The 25,137-nt window shown below is 37.7% G+C and overlaps 2 protein-coding genes across 2 annotated transcripts in view; both read left to right on the top strand.

Moving 5' to 3' along the window:
• The window catches only part of LOC117334938 (C-C chemokine receptor type 2-like), a 37,614-nt gene extending 14,925 nt beyond the window's left edge, over positions 1-22,689 (top strand). Inside the window, exon 2 of the mRNA XM_033894797.1 lies at positions 20,541-22,689. Within this exon, the coding sequence (XP_033750688.1) occupies positions 20,541-21,563 (1,023 nt within the window). The 3' untranslated portion in view covers positions 21,564-22,689. The remainder of the gene's footprint in view (positions 1-20,540) is intronic.
• On the top strand, positions 69-1,613 carry LOC117334778. Its single transcript, XM_033894578.1, has one exon. The coding sequence runs from the start codon at positions 69-71 to the stop codon at positions 1,611-1,613; it is 1,545 nt and encodes a 514-aa protein (XP_033750469.1).
• Positions 22,690-25,137: the final 2,448 nt, after the last annotated feature.

Here is a 25,137-nt window from a genome sequence, read left to right as displayed (position 1 = left end):
GTGTATTAGTCCCCAAGGATATGGGTGTATTAGTTCCCAGGGATATAGGTGTATTAGTCCCCAAGGATATGGGTATACTAGTCCCCAAGGATATGGGTATACTAGTCCCCAAGGATATAAGTGTATTAGTCCCCAAGGATATAGGTGTATTAGTCCCAAAGGATATGGGTGTATTGGTCCCCAATGATATAGGTGTATTAGTCCACAAGGATATGGGTGTATTGGTCCCCAATGATATAGGTGTATTAGTCCCCAAGGATATAGGTGGATTAGTCCCCAAGGATATGGGTGTACTAGTTCCCAAGGATATGGGTGTATGTGTCCCCAAGGATATGGGTGTACTAGTTCCCAAGGATAGAGGTGTATTATTCTCCAAGAATATGGGTGTATTAGTCCCCAAGGATATGGGTGTATTGGTCCCCAATGGTATAGGTGTATTAGTCCCCAAGGATATGGGTGTATTGGTCCCCAATGATATAGGTGTATTAGTCTCCAAGGATATAGGTGTATTAGTCCCCAAGGATATGGGTGTATTGGTCCCTAAAGATATGGGTGTATTAGTCCCCAAGGATATAGGTGTATTAGTCCCCAAGGATATGGGTGTATTAGTCCCCAAGGATATAGGTATATTAGTCCCCAAGGATATGGGTGTACTAGTCCCCAAGGATATGGGTGTATTAGTCCCCAAGGATATAGGTGTATTAGTCCCCAAGGATATAGGTGTATTAGTCCCCAAGGATATGGGTGTACTAGTCCCCAAGGATATAGGTGTACTAGTCCCCAAGGATATAGGTGCATTAGTCCCCAAGGATATGGGTGCATTAGTCCCCAAGGATATGGGTGTATTAGTCCCCAAGGATATGGGTATACTAGTCCCCAAGGATATGGGTGTATTAGTCCCCAAGGATATGGGTGTATTAGTCCCCAAGGATATAGGTGTATTAGTCCCCAAGGATATAGGTGGATTATTCTCCAAGGATATAGGTGTATTAGTCCCCAAGGATATGGGTATATTAGTCCCCAATGATATAGATGTACTAGTCCCCAAGGATATAGGTGTATTAGTCCCCAAGGATATAGGTGTACTAGTCCCCAAGGATATAGGTGTACTAGTCCCAAAGGATATGGGTGTAATAGTCCCCAAGGATATAGGTGTACTAGTCCCCAAGGATATGCGTGTACTAGTCCCAAAGGATATGGGTGTATTAGTCCCCAAGGATATGGGTGTATTAGTCCAAAAGGATATGGGTGTAATAGTCCCCAAGGATATAGGTGTACTAGTCCCCAAGGATTTAGGTGTACTAGTCCCCAAGGATATGCGTGTACTAGTCCCAAAGGATATGGGTGTATTAGTCCCCAAGGATATGGGTGTATTAGTCCAAAAGGATATGGGTGTAATAGTCCCCAAGGATATAGGTGTACTAGTCCCCAAGGATTTAGGTGTACTAGTCCCCAAGGATATGCGTGTACTAGTCCCAAAGGATATGGGTATACTAGTCCCAAAGGATATGGGTGTAATAGTCCCCAAGGATATAGGTGTACTAGTCCCCAATGATATGGGTGTATTAGTCCCCAAGGATACGTTACAATACACGAAGCCCTGGGAGATATAATCGTCAGCTCTGGCCCTCTAGCATAGATCCGAAATTACCGCTCATTACGCATGAAATGTCCGGCCAATCAAAACGAGCTTTTGTGGTGTAGGATTTATACATTACAGACACTACAGCCTGATTGTAGTGTATGATTGATACATCAGACGCTACAGCCTGATTGTGGTGTAGGATTTATACATCAGACACTACAGCCTGATTGTGGTGTAGGATTTATACATCAGACACTACAGCCTGATTGTGGTGTAGGATTTATACATATCAGACACTACAGCCTGATTGTGGTGTAGGATTTATACATCAGACACTACAGCCTGATTGTGGTGTAGGATTTATACATATCAGACACTACAGCCTGATTGTGGTGTAGGATTTATACATCAGACACTACAGCCTGATTGTGGTGTAGGATTTATACATCAGACACTACAGCCTGATTGTGGTGTAGGATTTATACATCACAGACACTACAGCCTGATTGTAGTGTAGGATTTATACATCAGACACTACAGTCTGATTGTGGTGTAGGATTTATACATCAGACACTACAGCCTGATTGTGGTGTAGGATTTATACATCAGACACTACAGCCTGATTGTGGTGTAGGATTTATACATCACAGACACTACAGCCTGATTGTGGTGTAGAATTTATACATTACAGACACTAGAGCCTGATTGTGGTGTAGGATTTATACATCACAGACACTACAGCCTGATTGTGGTGTAGGATTTATACATTACAGACACTAGAGCCTGATTGTGGTGTAGGATTTATACATCACAGACACTACAGCCTGATTGTGGTGTATGATTTATATATCCCAGACACTACAGCCTGATTGTGGTGTAGGATTTATACATTACAGACACTACAGCCTGATTGTGGTGTAGGATTTATACATCAGACACTACAGTCTGATTGTGGTGTAGGATTTATACATCAGACACTACAGCCTGATTGTGGTGTAGGATTTATACATCACAGACACTACAGCCTGATTGTAGTGTAGGATTTATACATCACAGACACTACAGCCTGATTGTGGTGTAGGATTTATACATCAGACACTACAGCCTGATTGTGGTGTAGGATTTATACATTAGACACTACAGCCTGATTGTGGTGTAGGATTTATACATCAGACACTACAGCCTGATTGTGGTGTAGGATTTATACATCAGACACTACAGCCTGATTGTGGTGGATGATTTATATATCACAGACACTACAGCCTGATTGTGGTGTAGGATTTATACATCACAGACACTACAGCCTGATTGTAGTGTAGAATCTATACATTACAGACACTACAGCCTGATTGTGGTGTAGGATTTATACATTACAGACACTACAGCCTGACTGTGGTGTAGGATTTATACATCAGACACTACAGCCTGATTGTGGTGTAGGATTTATACATTACAGACACTACAGTCTGATTGTGGTGTAGGATTTATACATCAGACACTACAGCCTGATTGTGGTGTAGGATTTATACATCACAGACACTACAGCCTGATTGTGGTGTAGGATTTATACATTAGACACTACAGCCTGATTGTGGTGTAGGATTTATACATTACAGACACTACAGCCTGATTGTGGTGTAGGATTTATACATTAGACACTACAGCCTGATTGTGGTGTAGGATTTATACATCAGACACTACAGCCTGATTGTGGTGTAGGATTTATACATCAGACACTACAGCCTGATTGTGGTGTAGGATTTATACATAAGGCACTACAGCCTGATTGTGGTGTAGGATTTATACATTAGACACTACAGCCTGATTGTGGTGTAGGATTTATACATCACAGACACTACAGCCTGATTGTGGTGTAGGATTTATACATCAGACACTACAGCCTGATTGTGGTGTAGGATTTATACATCAGACACTACAGCCTGATTGTGGTGTAGGATTTATACATCAGACACTACAGCCTGATTGTGATGTAGGATTTATACATCAGACACTACAGCCTGATTGTGATGTAGGATTTATACATCACAGACACTACAGCCTGATTGTGGTGTAGGATTTATACATCAGACACTACAGCCTGATTGTGGTGTAGGATTTATACATCAGACACTACAGCCTGATTGTGGTGTAGGATTTATACATCAGACACTACAGCCTGATTGTGATGTAGGATTTATACATCAGACACTACAGCCTGATTGTGATGTAGGATTTATACATCAGACACTACAGCCTGATTGTGATGTAGGATTTATACATCACAGACACTACAGCCTGATTGTGGTGTAGGATTTATACATCAGACACTACAGCCTGATTGTGGTGTAGGATTTATACATCAGACACTACAGCCTGATTGTGATGTAGGATTTATACATCAGACACTACAGCCTGATTGTGATGTAGGATTTATACATCACAGACACTACAGCCTGATTGTGGTGTAGGATTTATACATTAGACACTACAGCCTGATTGTGGTGTAGGATTTATACATCACAGACACTACAGCCTGATTGTGGTGTAGGATTTATACATCACAGACACTACAGCCTGATTGTAGTGTAGAATCTATACATTACAGACACTACAGCCTGATTGTGGTGTAGGATTTATACATTACAGACACTACAGCCTGACTGTGGTGTAGGATTTATACATCAGACACTACAGCCTGATTGTGGTGTAGGATTTATACATCACAGACACTACAGCCTGATTGTGGTGTAGGATTTATACATCACAGACACTACAGCCTGATTGTGGTGTAGGATTTATACATCAGACACTACAGCCTGACTGTGGTGTAGGATTTATACATCAGACACTACAGCCTGATTGTGATGTAGGATTTATACATCAGACACTACAGCCTGATTGTGGTGTAGGATTTATACATCAGACACTACAGCCTGATTGTGGTGTAGGATTTATACATCACAGACACTACAGCCTGATTGTGGTGTAGGATTTATACATCACAGACACTACAGCCTGATTGTAGTGTAGAATCTATACATTACAGACACTACAGCCTGATTGTGGTGTAGGATTTATACATTACAGACACTACAGCCTGATTGTGGTGTAGGATTTATACATCAGACACTACAGCCTGATTGTGGTGTAGGATTTATACATCACAGACACTACAGCCTGATTGTGGTGTAGGATTTATACATCACAGACACTACAGCCTGATTGTGGTGTAGGATTTATACATCAGACACTACAGCCTGACTGTGGTGTAGGATTTATACATCAGACACTACAGCCTGATTGTGGTGTAGGATTTATACATCAGACACTACAGCCTGATTGTGGTGTAGGATTTATACATCAGACACTACAGCCTGATTGTGGTGTAGGATTTATACATCAGACACTACAGCCTGATTGTGGTGTAGGATTTATACCTCACAGACACTACAGCCTGACTGTGGTGTAGGATTTATACATCAGACACTACAGCCTGATTGTGGTGTAGGATTTATACATTACAGACACTACAGCCTGATTGTGGTGTAGGATTTATACATTACAGACACTACAGCCTGATTGTGGTGTAGGATTTATACATCAGACACTACAGCCTGATTGTGGTGTAGGATTTATACATCACAGACACTACAGCCTGATTGTGGTGTAGGATTTATACATCAGACACTACAGTCCGATTGTGGTGTAGGATTTATACATCAGACACTACAGCCTGATTGTGGTGTAGGATTTATACATTACAGACACTACAGCCTGATTGTGGTGTAGGATTTATACATTACAGACACTACAGCCTGATTGTGGTGTAGGATTTATACATCAGACACTACAGCCTGATTGTGGTGTAGGATTTATACATTAGACACTACAGTCTGATTGTGGTGTAGGATTTATACATCAGACACTACAGCCTGATTGTGGTGTAGGATTTATACATTACAGACACTACAGTCTGATTGTGGTGTAGGATTTATACATCAGACACTACAGCCTGATTGTGGTGTAGGATTTATACATTACAGACACTACAGCCTGATTGTGGTGTAGGATTTATACATTAGACACTACAGCCTGATTGTGGTGTAGGATTTATACATCAGACACTACAGCCTGATTGTGGTGTAGGATTGATACATTACAGACACTACAGCCTGATTGTGGTGTAGGATTTATACATCACAGACACTACAGCCTGATTGTGGTGTAGGATTTATACATAAGGCACTACAGCCTGATTGTGGTGTAGGATTTATACATCAGACACTACAGCCTGATTGTGGTGTAGGATTTATACATCAGACACTACAGCCTGATTGTGGTGTAGGATTTATACATTAGACACTACAGCCTGATTGTGGTGTAGGATTTATACATCAGACACTACAGCCTGATTGTGGTGTAGGATTGATACATTACAGACACTACAGCCTGATTGTGGTGTAGGATTTATACATCAGACACTACAGCCTGATTGTGGTGTAGGATTGATACATTACAGACACTACAGCCTGATTGTGGTGTAGGATTTATACATCACAGACACTACAGCCTGATTGTGGTGTAGGATTGATACATAAGGCACTACAGCCTGATTGTGGTGTAGGATTTATACATCAGACACTACAGCCTGATTGTGGTGTAGGATTTATACATTAGACACTACAGTCTGATTGTGGTGTAGGATTTATACATCAGACACTACAGCCTGATTGTGGTGTAGGATTTATACCTCACAGACACTACAGCCTGATTGTGGTGTAGGATTTATACATCAGACACTACAGCCTGATTGTGGTGTAGGATTTATACATCAGACACTACAGCCTGATTGTGGTGTAGGATTTATACATAAGGCACTACAGTCCGATTGTGGTGTAGGATTTATACATCAGACACTACAGCCTGATTGTGGTGTAGGATTTATACATCAGACACTACAGCCTGATTGTGGTGTAGGATTTATACATCAGACACTACAGCCTGATTGTGGTGTAGGATTGATACATTAGACACTACAGCCTAATTGTGGTGTAGGATTTATACATCAGACACTACAGCCTGATTGTGGTGTAGGATTTATACATTACAGACACTACAGCCTGATTGTGGTGTAGGATTTATACATAAGACACTACAGCCTGATTGTGGTGTAGGATTTATACATTAGACACTACAGCCTGATTGTGGTGTAGGATTTATACATCAGACACTACAGCCTGATTGTGGTGTAGGATTTATACATCAGACACTACAGCCTGATTGTGGTGTAGGATTTATACATCAGACACTACAGCCTGATTGTGGTGTAGGATTGATACATTACAGACACTACAGCCTGATTGTGGTGTAGGATTTATACATCACAGACACTACAGCCTGATTGTGGTGTAGGATTTATACATAAGGCACTACAGCCTGATTGTGGTGTAGGATTTATACATCAGACACTACAGCCTGATTGTGGTGTAGGATTCATGTGGGGCATGGTTTAATGACACACAAATTTCACTGAGATACTGTACTTTCATCTCAATCCCATTCTTTAAAATAAGAAACATCTTTAAAAGTATAAACGTTCAATATTTCACTCTCTGTCTCCACCCTGAAACACCTATCCCGTGCCATACTTCTCACTCGGTTAAACAAAATAACATCAGAATGAACAAGATAGCCAATTATTGATAGTGATGCCTAAACGTAATTGGCTCATATCTATAGGTTAGATATACGAAATAATTCGGCCAAGTTATTTCCCTCGAAGGACCTATCAGTTTAAAGACGGTGTCACTGACAGCAAGTTATCGCCACCCTCGCGCATCCCCCGTGCATGTTAATTAAAGATAGATCGCGCTCAATCAGCAATAAACTTTTATCCGATTCTTGACACGAAACAATCTATTTGTTGGAGTGTTGTTGAAGCTAATGATATACGTGTCCATCAGATTGGACAACTGAGATTTTGTTTTATGCTAACTGCACTGTACAAAGCTTGATTAAGATGGCAATACTGCAAGATACAATCACATGATTATGTGGCAGCGAGTGTAGAGTTTTATTGGTCCAACGACGGGGTTATATCGAACACGCCGACACCCGACCGTCCAACAACGGTAAATAGCGAACACGCCGTCCAACAACCGTCCAACGACGGTAAATATCGAATACGCCGACACCCGACCGTCCAACGACGGTAAATAGCGAACACGCCGTCCAACAACCGTCCAACGACGGTAAATAGCGAACACTCCGTCAGTCGACCGTCCAACAACGGTAAATAGCGAACACGCCGTCCAACAACCGTCCAACGACGGTGTAAAAGCGAACACCCCGTCAGCCGACCGTCCAACGACGGTACAAAAGCGAGCACGCCGTCGGCCGACCGTCAAATGATGGTATAATAGCGAACACATTTTAAAGGTTACCACTGAAATAAAAACAACAATTGCCAAATTCTATTAGGTTAGATGATCAGGTCAGCAAAGTACCGTGGACCGATATCTTTTTTATTCAGGCAAAACATGTTAATATATTACAAATATGTCCTCTCACAGGATGGCTTGCACACGTCATTCATTCACGAAATTGAGGTTTTTCGGCGTCCTCCATCATTTATCATTCTTATCTGTGCATCTGTGACAAGTGTAAGGTCAGCGTATTAGCTCAGCCCAATGGTCTAGGATTTAAAGACCAGAATACATAAATGGTACAAAACTACGGTGGCTGATTTGTGCCATTTCGTTCTTTCGTCTTTTCGCCCCGAAAAGACGAAATTTAACTAACCTTAATTCTCGTCTTTCGTCTTTTCGCCCCGAAAACACGAAATTTAACAAACCTTAATTCTCGTCTTTTCGTCTTTTCGCCCCGGAGCGAAAAGACGAAATAACGAAATGGCATAAATCAGCCACCGTACAAAACAAACCATCTAGAAAAATCGTTTTGTATAGCAATAGGTCTGGTGTTTTGTTGACAAACATAACTCTATATTTACACAGCTGTGCTTTTTTCCAGTGGGAAAACTATAGGTGCACTCCAATCCACCCTTTGAGTAAATCAGATTTATTTTATCTCCTTAATGGTTCACTTCAGCATGAGGGTTTTTTTTTTTTTTTTTTTTTTTTTTTTTTGCTTTTTTTTAAGGAAAGATGGGAAACCAACAGGCAAATACTTAGTTTAGATACCCTAAACACTCGATCTACAGAGAAGAAAGTATTTCCTCTCTTACGTTGATGCTTTGCGCCTTAACCAATCATAAATGAGGTACAGCAATGTACCGACACTGATGAACAGATATATCAAACTGGAGCTCGGAATATCGCCTTTATTCAGAATAAAACACTATCATGAACTAACAAATTAACTTATTGTATTTCTACAATAACTTTGGTTTACTGTCGTCGGTATTTGTTTTAGGTATAGTAAAGGGCAATAACTCTTATATCAATTTTTCTAATGCCGCACGGATTTATTGTAATATTTTATAAACTGACTATTCTATTCGGTAATGACGTCAATAAAACTATAATCATACTCATATCAAAATGTTTTTGTTACTTTTAACAAATTTAACAAGGACGCTTGTAAAATATAATAATCTATTTATTGTTTAATGAATATTTATAAGACGCCATATTTACGGACGAGTGAACATCATATAACAGAAGTCAATGGAGCATGGAACACTATCACGAGTAGATTTCCTTCATCGTCTGGTTGGTTAACTCTGTAACCTGTCACTTACACAAATTATCAATATCCCTTTATCCCAGTAATAGGGCCAGGAGCGTGCTGCTTTTCATAATTGTTATAATTCTATCGAAAGATATGATGAGTGACAGCGCCCGTCCCCACGTATCGAGTCTAATGACGGATCGGTTCATCTCATGGAGCGGAGTGAATTCGTCAATTTAGAGAGATGGTATTGAATTAGTTGGAGGACGCCATAGACCAATCTGTGACCGATATACCTGGAGGAGTAGATCGGCAGCCTATCTTCCATCATCCGACAGTTTCCGTTATCATGGCTATTTTTCAAAATTGCGAAAGTGATGCGGGCAAAACAAGTTACGATGGCGATCTAGTGGCCACATCTTCTGAACAAATATGACCAAATCGATGCAGTGTCAATTCATGTCAGGGTGTCCCCATTCGCCATAGCTAGGTCTCTCGCCGCCGAATGTCCTTGACAAAGACGTTGCAAGGTCACACCTATTGTACCTCCCTGTCCAGTGTTTGACATTTCTATCGAACTACATTGTATATTATAGGCCCTTAACATCACTGACGAATAATAGAAGAACGAAACAGCTGTATGATGTCCCTTACATCACTGACGTGTCATAGAAGAACGAAACAGCTGTATGATGTCCCTGACATCACCGACGAATCATAGAAGAACGAAACAGCTGTATGATGTCCCTGACATCACCGACGAATCATAGAAGAACGAAACAGCTGTATGATGTCCCTGACATCACTGACGAATCATAGAAGAACGAAACAGCTGTATGATGTCCCTGACATCACTGACGAATCATAGAAGAACGAAACAGCTGTATGATGCCCCTGACATCACTGTCGAATCATAGAAGAACGAAACAGCTGTATGACGCAGTTTAATTAATTTTGACTCTAACTGTATCAATTTGTATTGAAAGGTGCTTACAGGTATTTTGTGCCTGTTGTATAATCTTTGTTTCCAAGCAGCACAATTTCTAAAGGTCGACAATTGTTTTTTATTGTATTGAAAGGTGCTTACAGGTATTTTGTGCCTGTTGTATAATCTTTGTTTCCAAGCAGCACAATTTCTAAAGGTCGACAATTGTTTTGTCTATATCTGGAAACGGATTCTTATTTTTAAAAATCACATTTTTTTTATATCTATCTTTTCCTGATCACTTTTCCTGATTTTTCACCTCAATCGCATATATGATCTATAAGTAGCGGGTTTTCTTTGGATTTCACAAAATCACACTTCTCAGTTCGCTCTCCTGTATAATTTGTATTTCACATACATAAATCTCATACTTTACATTGTAAACATGGTGTCGACACCCTTAATAAGCTTAACTGCATGTGGATAAATTACATTTGAAAGACATTGATGCAATGTACAAGGGAACATGAACCGGTCAGGTTTGACTAGCCAAAGCACATAGGAGATTTCGATGAATGGTTTCTCCAATTCTTGTTAAGTCGGTTTTTAAACTAAGCTACATTGCCAGAGTTGATATTATGACTGGAGACCAACTGTTAAAGGGACACTCCCTTTGTTTGAATGAAGTTTAGGTCCTCAAAATTAAACTTATTAAAATAATGTATGTTTTAAGTAGTAAAAGTTACAATTTTTACATTAAAAAGGCATTTTTATTCACAAGTTAAACTAAAGTTCTTTGAGTATTATGTCCTAACAATTCTTAATTCGACCCGAACTATCACTAATCACCGCAAAGATATACGATATGTGTCTACAAAACGCCTTTGTCCTGAACATTTCGGCGTTACATTACTTTTATGCACAAATACTCGTATAAGAATCGCTCGGACAAAGATTTCATCAATAGAAATTGTACATGTTTCTGATGTCCGAACGAAGGAATGCCCCTTTTAAGGTGTCCTTATCCCTGTCAAAGAAAGAATATCTTTTAGGACTTGGCGCGGTCCCCTTTGGTGTATATTAGTTGTGTTCTTGAGTCGTTGTTTCGTTGTCACTCCTAAACAGGCTTGCCCTGCTCTGTCACCAAAATGAACACTTTCCATACATTTTTAAGAGTTGATTCAGATGCGCCCTGATTATGTGCTATTACAGTGATGACAGCCCGGGGATTTTTCTCCATCTCTTATAAAGGAGTTTGTCTTACAGCTCTGGCACGGACTTGGTAGCTCATCTCTGGACTTCTAGTAAAGGTGACAAGATGACAGAAACATATTAAATATGAAGTCATCAAGGGATGTGTAAAATTTGTCTAAATATGCTCCTCTCGGTTCAGTTGTTTGTTGACAAACGCAAAAATGTTGCCAAAAATTGCGAAACAATTAAAACCAACTTATGTTGCTCTTGTTGGCCCGGATGGAAGCTTATTGAGAGAGGAAACCGGAGTACCAGGAGAAAAACCACATGGTCGGGTAGCTGACCCCTGACCTTTCAGATCCATTCGGGGGAATCAAGCTTTGGTGAAAGGCAAGTGTGCCACCCGACAACATACGTGAACAAATCGCTAAAGAAGTTGTCATTGACCATTTCCATTATAGCAATATGATTAATCTCCAGTTTAGAAATGAATTAGTATAATAAAACAAATGATAAACATCATGTACCTGACAATAAACTATATCTACAATGTCGTAATCACTGTGACAAATCGCGAGCGTAAAAGATGATCGCTTATACAAATGGATAGCTGACTCCCGCGGGACAGGATCTATCCGCAATATACAGTTAACGCGTGGACAACACAAGAAAGAAACCAATTTAGAAGTGTCAAATTATAGACTAAAACGGTCTGATATCATTGTTACCAGTCTAGTAAATGAATTTACAAAGTTCAAATTTATCAGTTACGACAAGTTCTACCTAATTGTTTCTATATATATAGTACATATCAGTTTCCTGTTGCGATTACCCAGCCTGTTATCTGATGTCTGACCCCTTAGGCTCTCTGTACGTGTCAAGTTAGTCTTTAGACATTGACCAATACAGCTAGTGGTGTATTTAATTGACATATCACGGGTATGAGGCTGACGATGAATTTGGCGCCAGAAGATAACCAATCGTCTGTTCCAGGTCTCACACAATTAATTCAGCCAATCAGCTGGTGTTTCAAGTGAACCAAGTCCCTGAAGAAAATGTGTTTCTTGGGTTTGTAGCTATTTCCTGAGTAAATAACACACGCAATGGATACTTTCTATATACGAGAATAAAGAGTAGCGTCTTGAAATTAAAAAAAATAGACTCCTGGTATAAATAGAAAGATGTAGGATTTCAAGTGTAAAAAGGCGGGAATTCCTCAGGTGGGGTTCCCCTGTCCACTGTTATTATCAGGGTTACTGTCTTCCAAGTACTGGTGAGCTCTTATATGGTATTAAACCTATCGAATAGTATCATTTTTCTAGTAGGGAATTCTTCAATCTTTAATTTGATATCAATTTCACAACATTTGATCTTCAAATGAGCAATTGATGGGATGGAGTCATTGGTAATAACATATCGTGAAATAATTAGTTGTGTGAGACCTTCCATCTTATTGAGACTGGATTACCTCCCATAGGTTTCTACTCTCCGCTTGGCTTCGCGTCGAGAATTTAAAACAGCACCAATGAGCACACCCTAGTCGCGAGAAATGTTACCATGGCAGGTAATTCAGACAACCTCTAAAACAATTCCTAGTGCATTTAAGGGGAACCGCAATGCACGCTGGGAGATATTGCCTCTGATGACGTAGACTGTTGTAGTATTTTTTTTTAACTCCGCTTGGCTTCGCTGGAAATGCAATGACAGACCACCAGGGCTATCGATCCTGTTATTTTGATTGGTTAATATCTATATATACCATGGGAATATTCCTTTTCAAAATGGCGACCGGAATTTTTGCAGAATATCTTTTGCATCTGCTCTGTAGCTGTTAGAAGAGCACATATGGTCAGTAATCTAAACACTACTTGTGTCTCAATGAAAACAAAATTACATACCGCTGATTGTTTATTGAGTGTTTAAATCGAAAATGTGTGGCTCGGTAACTGTCAATAGCACGTCAGTGTTGAATTCTGGGACCTGCTCTTTGGCACGCTACATGTAAGTAGCTGATTTTTTTCCCCAGTATCTTTACCATGCGAGATGTCTCCTAAACAATGCCGACGCTTCATCTTCGCGAAGTCCGAGTTTGATATCAAACCAACGATTCTTTTTCATCAAATTTGAGAAATCAGAGCTTGCTTGGTCAGAGTCCTGACTTACATCACGACAATGGCCTTGCTTGCTTTAGCATAGGAGCGCAGCCTAGCGAACAGGAATGGTACTAAGGCAGACAATCCAGTATCATATTGTAAAGGAAAAAATCTCCCAGAGTTCCTTGCGCAAGCACTCTGGGGGAGAGACAGAGGTCCCCGTGATTGTTTACGTCAGACCCGGACTCAGGCCGGTGCCAGACCTGGACCCGGACCTGTACCAAGACACGGATCCAGACCAAGTATCGGGTCCGGGTCCGGGTCTGGCACAGGATCTGGGTCCGGGTCCGGACCTAGACCCAGACACAGACCTGTTTCAAGGATTAGGGACATTATCTAATTACCACTGCCTGAAATACCACGAGCGATAAATCCGGAACACTCAGTTGGGTATTGATCGGAATTTCAAGGCACTTCGATTTTCTTCGAAACATTTTTTCTCAAATGAACTGTGTCAAATGATTAGATTGTACTTTCATCACTTTAATACATGTAGAGAACATCTAAACAGCCAATCACATTTGTACTTCATCTGTCGAACTCCTCAGCCTTTGTCCTATTGTGTGAGACCATCTGAAGACGATAACATACAGCGGATACGTACATTAAATGTATGGTATCCCTTTAAGGTTCTATAAAGCGCTCGTCAAATCCAATAAGCAGCAGTGCATTAAAACGGATTTGTTAATAAAATGAAATTGAAAATGTAAATTCCAAGCAAAAATGGCAAAAAAAAGGAATATTTTCTATAAAAACTTCACATGGATTATGTGAAACAAACGGCTGATTGGTGTACTGTACTATGTAATGTACTACGTCAATCCAACGTAATCGAATCGTTCCTCGAGCTGTCTCTCACAGCACAGAAATCAATTGACTCCGCGAATTAAGGAAGAAGGCGCCACAATACACAAACCCGAAACAATTTATCGGCGGGTATTTAACTCCGTCAAAGTGAATATATAAAGCAGTTAGTGTTTGAATGGTAAACACATTAGATACAACATGACAGAAAATTATGTTTAAAACTTATCGACATCAGTTCTGAAAACAAAAACAAAAAACGCGGGAACTAGCAATATCATCTGATGATACACCAAGCTGAAAATATCATAGTATTCTTGAGATGTAAATGTTATATCAATCCTTTATTGACAATGTTATACAATCCTTTATTGAGGTGACAATGTTATACAATCCTTTATTGAGGTGACAATGTTATACAATCCTTTATTGAGGTGACAATGTTATACAATCCTTTATTGAGGTGACAATGTTTTACAATCCTTTATTGAGGTGACAATGTTATACAATCCTTTATTGAGGTGACAATGTTATACAATCCTTTATTTAGGTGACAATGTTATACAATCCTTTATATAGGTGACACTGTTATACAATCCTTTATTGAGGTGACAATGTTATACAGTCCTTTATTGAGGTGACAATGTTATAAAATCCTTTATTGTGGTGACAATGTTATACAATCCTTTATTGACAAAGTTATACAATCCTTTATTGAGGTGACAATGTTATACAATCCTTTATTGAGATGACAAAGTTATACAATCCTTTATTGAGGTGACAATGTTATACAATCCTTTATTGAGATGACAAAGTTATACAATCTTTTATTGAGGTGACAATGTTATACAATCCTTTATTGAGGTGACAAAGTTATACAATCCTTTATATAGGTGACAATGTTATACAATCCTTTATTGACAAAGTTATACAATCCTTTATGGAGGTGACAATGTTATACAATCCTTTATTGAGATGACAAAGTTATACAATCTTTTATTGAGGTGACAATGTTATACAGTCCTTTATTGAGGTGACAAAGTTATACAATCCTTTATTGAGGTGACAATGTTATACAATCCTTTATTGAGATGACAAAGTTATACAATCTTTTATTGAGGTGACAATGTTATACAATCCTTTATTGAGGTGAAAAAGTTATACAATCCTTTATTGAGGTGACAATGTTATACAATCCTTTATTGAGGTGAAAAAGTTATACAATCCTTTATTGAGGTGACAATGTTATACAATCCTTTATTGAGGTGACAATGTTATACAATCCTTTATTGAGATGACAAAGTTATACAATCTTTTATTGAGGTGACAATGTTATACAATCCTTTATTGAGGTGACAATGTTATACAATCTTTTATTGAGGTGACAATGTTATACAATCCTTTATTGAGGTGACAAAGTTATACAATCCTTTATTGGGGTGACAAAGTTATACAATCCTTTATTTAGGTGACAATGTTATACACTCCTTTATAGAGGTGACAATGTTATACAATCCTTTATTGAGGTGACAAAGTTATACAATCCTTTATTGGGGTGACAAAGTTATACAATCCATTATTGACAATGTTATACAATCCTTTATTGACAATGTTATACAATCCTTTATTGACAAAGTTATACAATCCATTATTGACAATGTTATACAATCTTTTATTGAGGTGACAATGTTATACACTCCTTTATAGAGGTGACAATGTTATACAATCCTTTATAGAGGTGACAATGTTATACAATCCTTTATTGAGGTGACAATGTTATACAATCCTTTATTGACAATGTTATACAATCCTTTATTGAGGTGACAATGTTATACAATCCTTTATTGAGGTGACAATGTTATACAATCCTTTATTGAGGTGACAATGTTATACAATCCGTTATTGAGGTGACAATGTTATACAATCCTTTATTGACAATGTTATACAATCCTTTATTGAGGTGACAATTTTATACAATCCTTTATTGAGGTGACAATGTTATACAATCCTTTATTGAGGTGACAATGTTATACAATCCTTTATTGACAAAGTTATACAATTCTTTATTGAGATGACAATGTTATACACTCCTTTATAGAGGTGACAATGTTATACAATCCTTTATTGACAAAGTTATACAATCCTTTATTGAGGTGACAATGTTATACAATCCTTTATTGAGATGACAATGTTATACAATCCTTTATTGAGGTGACAATGTTATACAATCCTTTATTGAGATGACAATGTTATACACTCCTTTATAGAGGTGACAATGTTATACAATCCTTTATTGACGAAGTTATACAATCCTTTATTGAGGTGGCAAAGTTATATAATCCTTTATTGAGGTGACAATGTTATACAATCCTTTATTGACAAAGTTATACAATCCTTTATTGAGGTGGCAAAGTTATATAATCCTTTATTGAGGTGACAATGTTATACAATCCTTTATTGAGGTGACAATGTTATACAATCCGTTATTGAGGCGACAAAGTTATACAATTCTTTATTGACAAAATTATACAATCCTTTATTGAGGTGACAATGTTATACAATCCTTTATTGACAATGTTATACAATCCTTTATTGAGGTGACAATGTTATACAATCCTTTTTTGAGGTGACAAAGTTATACAATCCTTTATTGAGGTGACAATATTATACAATCCTTTATTGATGTGACAATGTTATACAATCCTTTATTGAGGTGACAATGTTATACAATCCTTTATTGAGGTGACAAAGTTATACAATCCTTTATTGAGGTGACAAAGTTATACAATCCTTTATTGAGGTGATAATGTTATACAATCCTTTATTGATGTGACAAAGTTATACAATCCTTTATTGAGGTGACAATGTTATACAATTCTTTATTGACAAAATTATACAATCCTTTATTGAGGTGACAAAGTTATACAATCCTTTATTGAGGTGACAATGTTATACAATCCTTTATTGATGTGACAAAGTTATACAATCCTTTATTGAGGTGACAATGTTCTACACTACTTTATTGACAAAGTTATACAATCCTTTATTGAGGTGACAATGTTATACAATCCTTTATTGAGGTGACAATGTTATACAATCCTTTATTGAGGTGACAATGTTATACAATCCTTTATTGAGATGACAATGTTATACAATCCTTTATTGAGGTGACAAAGTTATACAATCCTTTATTGAGGTGATAATGTTATACAATCCTTTATTGATGTGACAAAGTTATACAATCCTTTATTGAGGTGACAATGTTATACAATCCTTTATTGACAAAGTTATACAATCCTTTATTGACAATGTTATACAATCCTTTATTGAGGTGACAATGTTATACAATCCTTTATTGAGGTGACAATGTTATACAATCCTGTATTGAGGTGACAATGTTATACAATCCTTTATTGACAAAGTTATACAATTCTTTATTGACAATGTCAAACAATCCTTTATTGAGGTGACAATGTTAAACAATCCTTTATTGAGATGACAATGTTATACAATCCTTTATTGACAAAGTTATACAATCCTTTATTGAGGTGACAATGTTATACAATCCTTTATTGAGGTGACAAAGTTATACAATCCTTTATTGACAATGTTATACAATCCTTTATTGAGGTGACAATGTTATACAATCCTTTATTGAGGTGACAATGTTATACAATCCTTTATTGACAATGTTATACAATCCTTTATTGAGGTGACAATGTTATACAATCCTTTATTTAGGTGACAAAGTTATACAATCCTTTATTGAGGTGACAATGTTATACAATCCTTTATTGAGGTGACAATGTTATAAAATCCTTTATTGATGTGACAATGTTATACAATCCTTTATTGACACAGTTATACAATCCTTTATTGAGGTGACAAAGTTATACATTCATGTATAAACAATTCCATATATACAATCATTCATTTAGCTTTAGATTCTGTGAAATGATTCGATCATTCGACTGACGGGATTTTAACATCCTTTCTGACTTGTGTGTCTGATTGGAAGCAGTCTAGTCGTGTATACTATTCCTCGTTGATTTCCTACAAAGTGATTTATCCTGATTCAGATCTATTTGAAAATGCAAATTTCAAATAGACTACAATGGGGTCGCTTTCTTCATTTTAAGCTATATAAACAAACATTAGTGGTTACATAATTAATCAGTATGAGCTACAAAAGTAAGCGTCCTTTTGATAGACCGGATATAATGGTTGAAACAACTTAAGCTTGTGTACATATTTGTATTGTTATTGTGCGCGTGTGTATGTTTCATTAAGTGCCATAGCGATTTATTATTTTTCCATTGTTCCTGCAGTAATTAATTTATGTTTTTAAAATGAGGTAATATTGATTTTACTGCAACGAAAATTTTATTATTTTGAAAAATCCATCATCGGTTATAATATTTGAGTAATCCGAAACATCATGGTTAAGTTTGTATTTAAATTGTCAGTTCGGCAGATTGTACAACGTAGTCGTGACCGGACATAACACAGTTCGGCAGATTGTACAATGAAGTCTGGCCGGACATAACACAGTTCGGCAGATTGTACAACGTACATGTAGTCGTGACCGGACATAACACAGTTCGGCAGTTGATACTATGCAGTCGTTACCAAACATAACATAGTTCTGCAGTGTTCAATATGCAGTAGTGACCGGACATAACACAGTTCGGCAGATTGTACAATGAAGACTGACCGGACATAACACAGTTCGGCAGATTGTACAATGAAGACTGGCCGGACATAACACAGTTCGGCAGATTGTACAATGCAGTCGTGACCGGACATAACACAGTTCGGCAGACTATACAATGCAGTCGTGTTAGAAATTATTCAAAAGTGGAAATATAATTAGTATTGCCACCGTCAGGCCTAATTGGTTAAAAGATTTCTGCATTTTCAATAAATTGGTTCCATTAAATTTTAATAACGACAAAAATTGATTTCAGATTGCATGCCAAGGTCTCCATCTCGCGTCTTAATATGCATAATGGAAACTGAGAAATTCTGAGCGCATGTTTGTTGATGTTTACAATGGCGTGTAATGGAATTTTACATCATCATGGTAACGTTTGGTAAACTTCAATCAAATGACATAAATGTAAACTGCTTCAAAATTTACCAGGATAACTTCCGGTGTTCCGTAAAGCTGCAATAGCGTTCTTATTTAACAGGCCAACTGGTAATGACGTCATACAGTGGTAAACTATATCGTCGTCGTCGTCACCTCAAAATAACATATATATACATAGAGGTTACACTTCCCAATACCTTACCCATATATATAGAGGTTACACTTCCCAATACCTTACCTATATATATAGAGGTTACACTTCCCAATACCTTACCCATATATATATAGAGGTTACACTTCCCGATACCTTACACATATATATATAGAGGTTACACTTCCCAATACCTTACCCATATATACAGAGGTTACACTTCCCAATACCTTACCCATATATATAGAGGTTACACTTCCCAATACCTTACCCATATATATATAGAGGTTACACTTCCCAATACCTTACCCATATATATATGAACAGAGGTTACACTTCCCAATACCTTACCTATATATATAGAGATTGCACTTCCCAATACCTTACCCATATATATAGAGGTTACACTTCCCAATACCTTACCCATATATATAGAGGTTGCACTTCCCAATACCTTACCTATATATATAGAGGTTACACTTCCCAATACCTTACCCATATATATAGAGGTTACACTTCCCAATACCTTACCCATATATATATAGAGGTTACACTTCCTGATACCTTACCCATATATATAGAGGTTACACTTCCCAATACCTTACCCATATATATAGAGGTTACACTTCCCAATACCTTACCCATATATATACAGAGTTGCTTTGTAAAACTACTGAACAATAATAGTACTTAACTGCGGCAAAGTTAAAATATGGATGGCACAAAAATTACATGACAGAGTGGTGTGGTGATTTACAGCCAATAAAACTACGCGTTTACAGTTTTGCTTGTCGAGACATACTGCCCCGACCTCCCATACATTTAGCCAGTCGTAAACTGCTCTTTGGCAAAACCAAGCATGTAATTTGATCATATGCCTTTAGAATTGTAATGCCTCCCAGGATTTGTCTAATCCTCCTAACACTATTGCCTATCTCTCATTTCAGATGAACGGCACCACAGAATCATGGAACACTTCATCAACTTCCGGTCTGGAGGAAGCTTCAACGCAAACATTTATGGCGATCCACGTGATCTACAAAGAACATTTACCGGTGATATACGAGATTCCAAAGATAGTAAAAGCCATAATGTACGTATTCGGTTTCCCTGGCAACATCCTTGCGTGTATCATGTGGCTACAGCGCCCTCTACTGCACTCTTCCGGTTGTTACCTTGCCTCCCTTGCGATCTCGGACCTTCTGTTTCTCGTTCTTTCGATGATGTATGACCTTGAGTATATATGGGAAATAAAAACCATCGGGGTACCTGTCGTCTGCCAGGCGTTTCCAGTTATTTACATGGCGGTGCAATATATGTCACCGTTGTTGACAATGGCGTTTACTGTCGAGCGATTTATTTCGGTGAGGTTTCCACTTGAACGTCGAATCTACTGTACAGTGAAGCGAGCCGCCATTGTGAATCTGTTCCTGGCGTTGTTTGTCCTGATCGCCGGGGGAATACAAGCCTATATTTGGGATTATGACTACACACACCATGCCTGTGATATTAGAATGGGTATCGATGATTTTAGGAAAAACTGGACTTGGATAACAGAATCAACGATGTTTGTGCTGGTTCCCGTGCTAATCCTTGGCATGAACGTTCTTTTAATATTCACAATCCGCCGTTCAAAACGACGTGCACGACATCTGTACGGCTCACCACCAAAGCACAGATCGGCCACAACAAAAATGCTTCTTGTCGTGTCGTTCTATCTAATATTTACGACACTACCTGTGACAATTCTGTACGCTATCGGGGATTTCTTCCCTCCCAACACTGAGAACGATGACGTGTCACAAGATCCTCTGTGGCAGAGCCATTTTAAGTATATGGTTGTCCGCGAGGCTGTGTATGCAATAGGGATGTCACATTACGTGTGTAACTTTTATCTATACCTTGCTACTGGTCACCGGTTCCGCATGGAAACCAAACGCTACTTTCAGCATATTGTGAAAAATGGATGAATCTACTGATCTTTGTACAGCAAGAGAGTGTATCTTGTCTAATTGTGATACAACTGGACCTTTTAAACTTAAATGTTGTTTCTATTTCAATATTCCCTTTCCTCGACATAGTTGATATACATGTAAATCTATTTTATCTAAGAGGAATTTTCACCATTATATTTACCAATCTTTCCCTGTAAGTCATTTAAAGTAACTCAATTGGTTCCTTCAACTGATCGTTGCAAAACATTACAACAACAATAAAAATATACGACTAGTTATATGAAGCGCAATAATGCTTCTAGTTGCAATTTCCATTTTTGGTGGCATATATTTGTCGATGAATGTTAAAGATGAATTTTAGAGATGAATGTTAAAGGAGAGTAGTCCAGTACTGATAATGTTTTATTATCTTAATTTGAGGCAAGTTTTAGATCATTCATCACTGGAATTAAACACGGCAGGTAAATCTTTTTAAATTTTACCGGTAAAATGTAGGGAAGATATAAAATTAATGAGTATTGTTTGAATGGAAATGAGAAAATAACACTCTTTTACAGAAAAAATTATCAGATTTCCTCCAGCACCCATTCTGTATTGAAAATCCTTTTACACGTGGTAAGATCAGAACTAACCACACTGCTGTCACAGAGTCAATGTCCTATCTGTAATACTGTAGTGGAGAAATCGCATGGTAACCCGTTAGTAGTTCCATGAATATATGATGTTCGCCATTCTACAAAAAATACCCTGCTTAGCTTGTTTCGCACTAATCTTCTCTCTCCATTTCCAAATATGAATTTATGGCACAGTCCGATAGGTCTCCGAGTCCGGTAAGTCTGGGCACATTCTCGTTTGTTTGTGATAGGCCTATTAATTCCGTTAAACACACGAGAAACGATCCATCGAAATAAAGAGAGATATTTGTTTTAGTTTAAACAAGTTTTATTACAATTAATAGGATTAGGCATAAGCAATATCAACGCCCTCTCCTTTAGAAATGTAAAATTGCATACTAAAAAAGTATACACATACATCATAAGATGGTCTTTACAGTTATTCCTCCATATTTAAAACATTAGAAAACTAAGAATCCTTACATAGTATTTAAGATGATATTCACATTCATTCTTCCTACACACACACTCACACCCAAACACACTCACACACGCACCCCCCCCCCCCCCCCCCCCCACACACACACACACGCACCCCCCCCCCCCCCCCCCACACACACACACACACACTCGCACACGCGCACACACACACACACACACACACACATAAATATTGTACAATTTAGGAATATAAAATATAGCTTTAATGGAATCATTCAGTACAGACATATCTCATTATACCATAGAAATGACGAACATGCCATTTAATTAACGTCTACCGGACGTGCAGATTTATTACCAATAACCACAACGAATACGAACCACCTGCCAAACTAGAATTAAAATTAATAAAGATATAGACAGCTGACAACGACCCTTACATAACACACGGAGACACCATACAAAATGTCTGGAAAGTCGTCATTACATAACACACGGAGACACCATACAAAATGTCTGGAAAGTCATCTTTACCGGGGGCAAACCATCTATTTATCAAATACCAATGTTAACAAGAGAAGCCTGCGTAACCAAGCCCTCGACTACTGATGTAGCATACCCCAGTCATCATTAAGGCAGATGTTCGTTTGATCAGAACATATAGCAAAGAGTGCCGATTCGAGAAACCCTCTGTCTATTCCATTTCCTTTTATTCAATTTGTCTATCTGACTCTATTAAAATATTGATTTGTTTATTTTTATTCTTAGTTTTATAGTTAGGAAGATAAAGATCCTGTCTATCGAACTTAGACAATACAAGGACGGTCTCAGCACCAACGACCCAACGAGTGAATACTTGTTACCACTAGTCGTCGATGTAAAAGTGGAACACAGTGTAAACAAAACAAAGACACAATATTCTTTAGATGTTGACTCAAAACAAAGGTACAATATTCTTTAACAAATGACTCAAAACATAGACATGATATTCTTTCACCATTGAATCAAAACAAAGGTTCAATATTCTTTAGACGTTGACTCAAAACAAAGGCTAAGATATTCTTTGGCAATTGAATCAAAACAAAGGTACAATATTTTTTAACCATTGACTAAAAATAAAAGTATACTATTCTTTTACCATTGACTCAAAACAAAGGTACATTAATCTTTAACTATTGACTCAGAGCAAAGGTATACTATTCTTTAACCATTGTCTCAAAACAAATGTACATTATTTACAATTGACTTAATAAAAAAGACATCATTCTTTTAACATTAACTCAGTAGATAGGTACACTATTCTTTAATTATTAACTCATTACAAGGTCAAAAACTCTTTTACTATTAACTCATCCTAAGACAAAACCTCTTGCCGCCTTTGTAAAACTGTCCTGCTCGATATTTTCCTGTCTTTGTGAGCGGTTAAACACTTTGTAAGGTACAATGGAACGAGAAAATGAAATCTTTTATAATCAGAGCCTGTCCTTTTAGTAGGACATTGAGGCTATTTCAGGACTAAGCAGGTGGTTATGTCACAGAATTGATGTTTGTTCTGTATTCCTAACGACCCGTTTTATTGTGGGTCCGATCCAAGACATCACCCTTCTGAGTGTAGCCTCATATTTAAATATAAATGTACATATATGTACATACATTTGGTATTTGTATTTGTTTTGTTTCTTTGTTTTTATATACTTAAGTATATCAATAATGTATATATATATCTGTTAATGCTTCCTGGTCCGGACGATTTTCGAAATGTATATTCGATGCCGTGAAATAAGTTTGTACATACTGACATGAGGATATATATATTAAACAATATATGTAAATAAAAATTGTTGTTATCTGTATTTTGTATTTTTTCAAACAAATGCTAGCACTCATTGATGAGTAAAATTTTATATAGCGAAATAAAATCAGATCCATGTTGTGTACTTAAGTTTCACGAGCAGCATATTTTCCTGTCGGTTTGATTGGAGTTCGACTTCCAGCCAATGGTTTCGAAAAGAAACATATAACTTATAAAACACAGTACGATACTGACCTTTAAACAAAAACCTTACTTCCGGCGAAAAACTGACGAAATGAATCAAAAGAGGAAGGATTTAAAGATTTCCTTGGACCAGGCGTTCGGGAAGGTAATCATTCTTTGTTTCTCTCATGACATGTAAACCAAAATGAAAGGCTAAATTGGACCAGGCGTTCTGGAAGGTAAGCGTTCTCGGTTTCTCACATGACATGTAAACCAAAATGACAGACATAACAGGAGCAGACATTCGGAAAGGTAAACGTTCTCAGTTCTCTCACGTGAAAGTCAAATATAATCAATGTAACGTTCTCAAAATCCCGGTAGTCAATTTTTTTACAATAAAAACAATTCCAGGAACTTATGACGATTACCGTGAATCATATATTTATATCAGACTTTATTCCTAGCAAATCCTCTGGAGGTTTTGCAAGTATTTTTCATTGATCACAAAAACAATTATATTGTCTTCATTTTGTTCAGTCATGAAAAAATATTCCATGGA

This window comes from Pecten maximus, chromosome 9 (genome assembly GCF_902652985.1).
Source record: "Pecten maximus chromosome 9, xPecMax1.1, whole genome shotgun sequence".
In the NCBI taxonomy this organism is placed as follows: domain Eukaryota; kingdom Metazoa; phylum Mollusca; class Bivalvia; order Pectinida; family Pectinidae; genus Pecten; species Pecten maximus.
The sequence above is the reverse complement of the archived record's forward strand: the minus strand, read 5'-3'. Positions and strand labels throughout refer to the sequence as shown.

Excerpts from the sequence above, each read along its gene's own strand:
- LOC117334778 (XM_033894578.1), top strand. The coding sequence starts at position 69 with ATGGGTATACTAGTCCCCAAGGATATGGGTATACTAGTCCCCAAGGAT.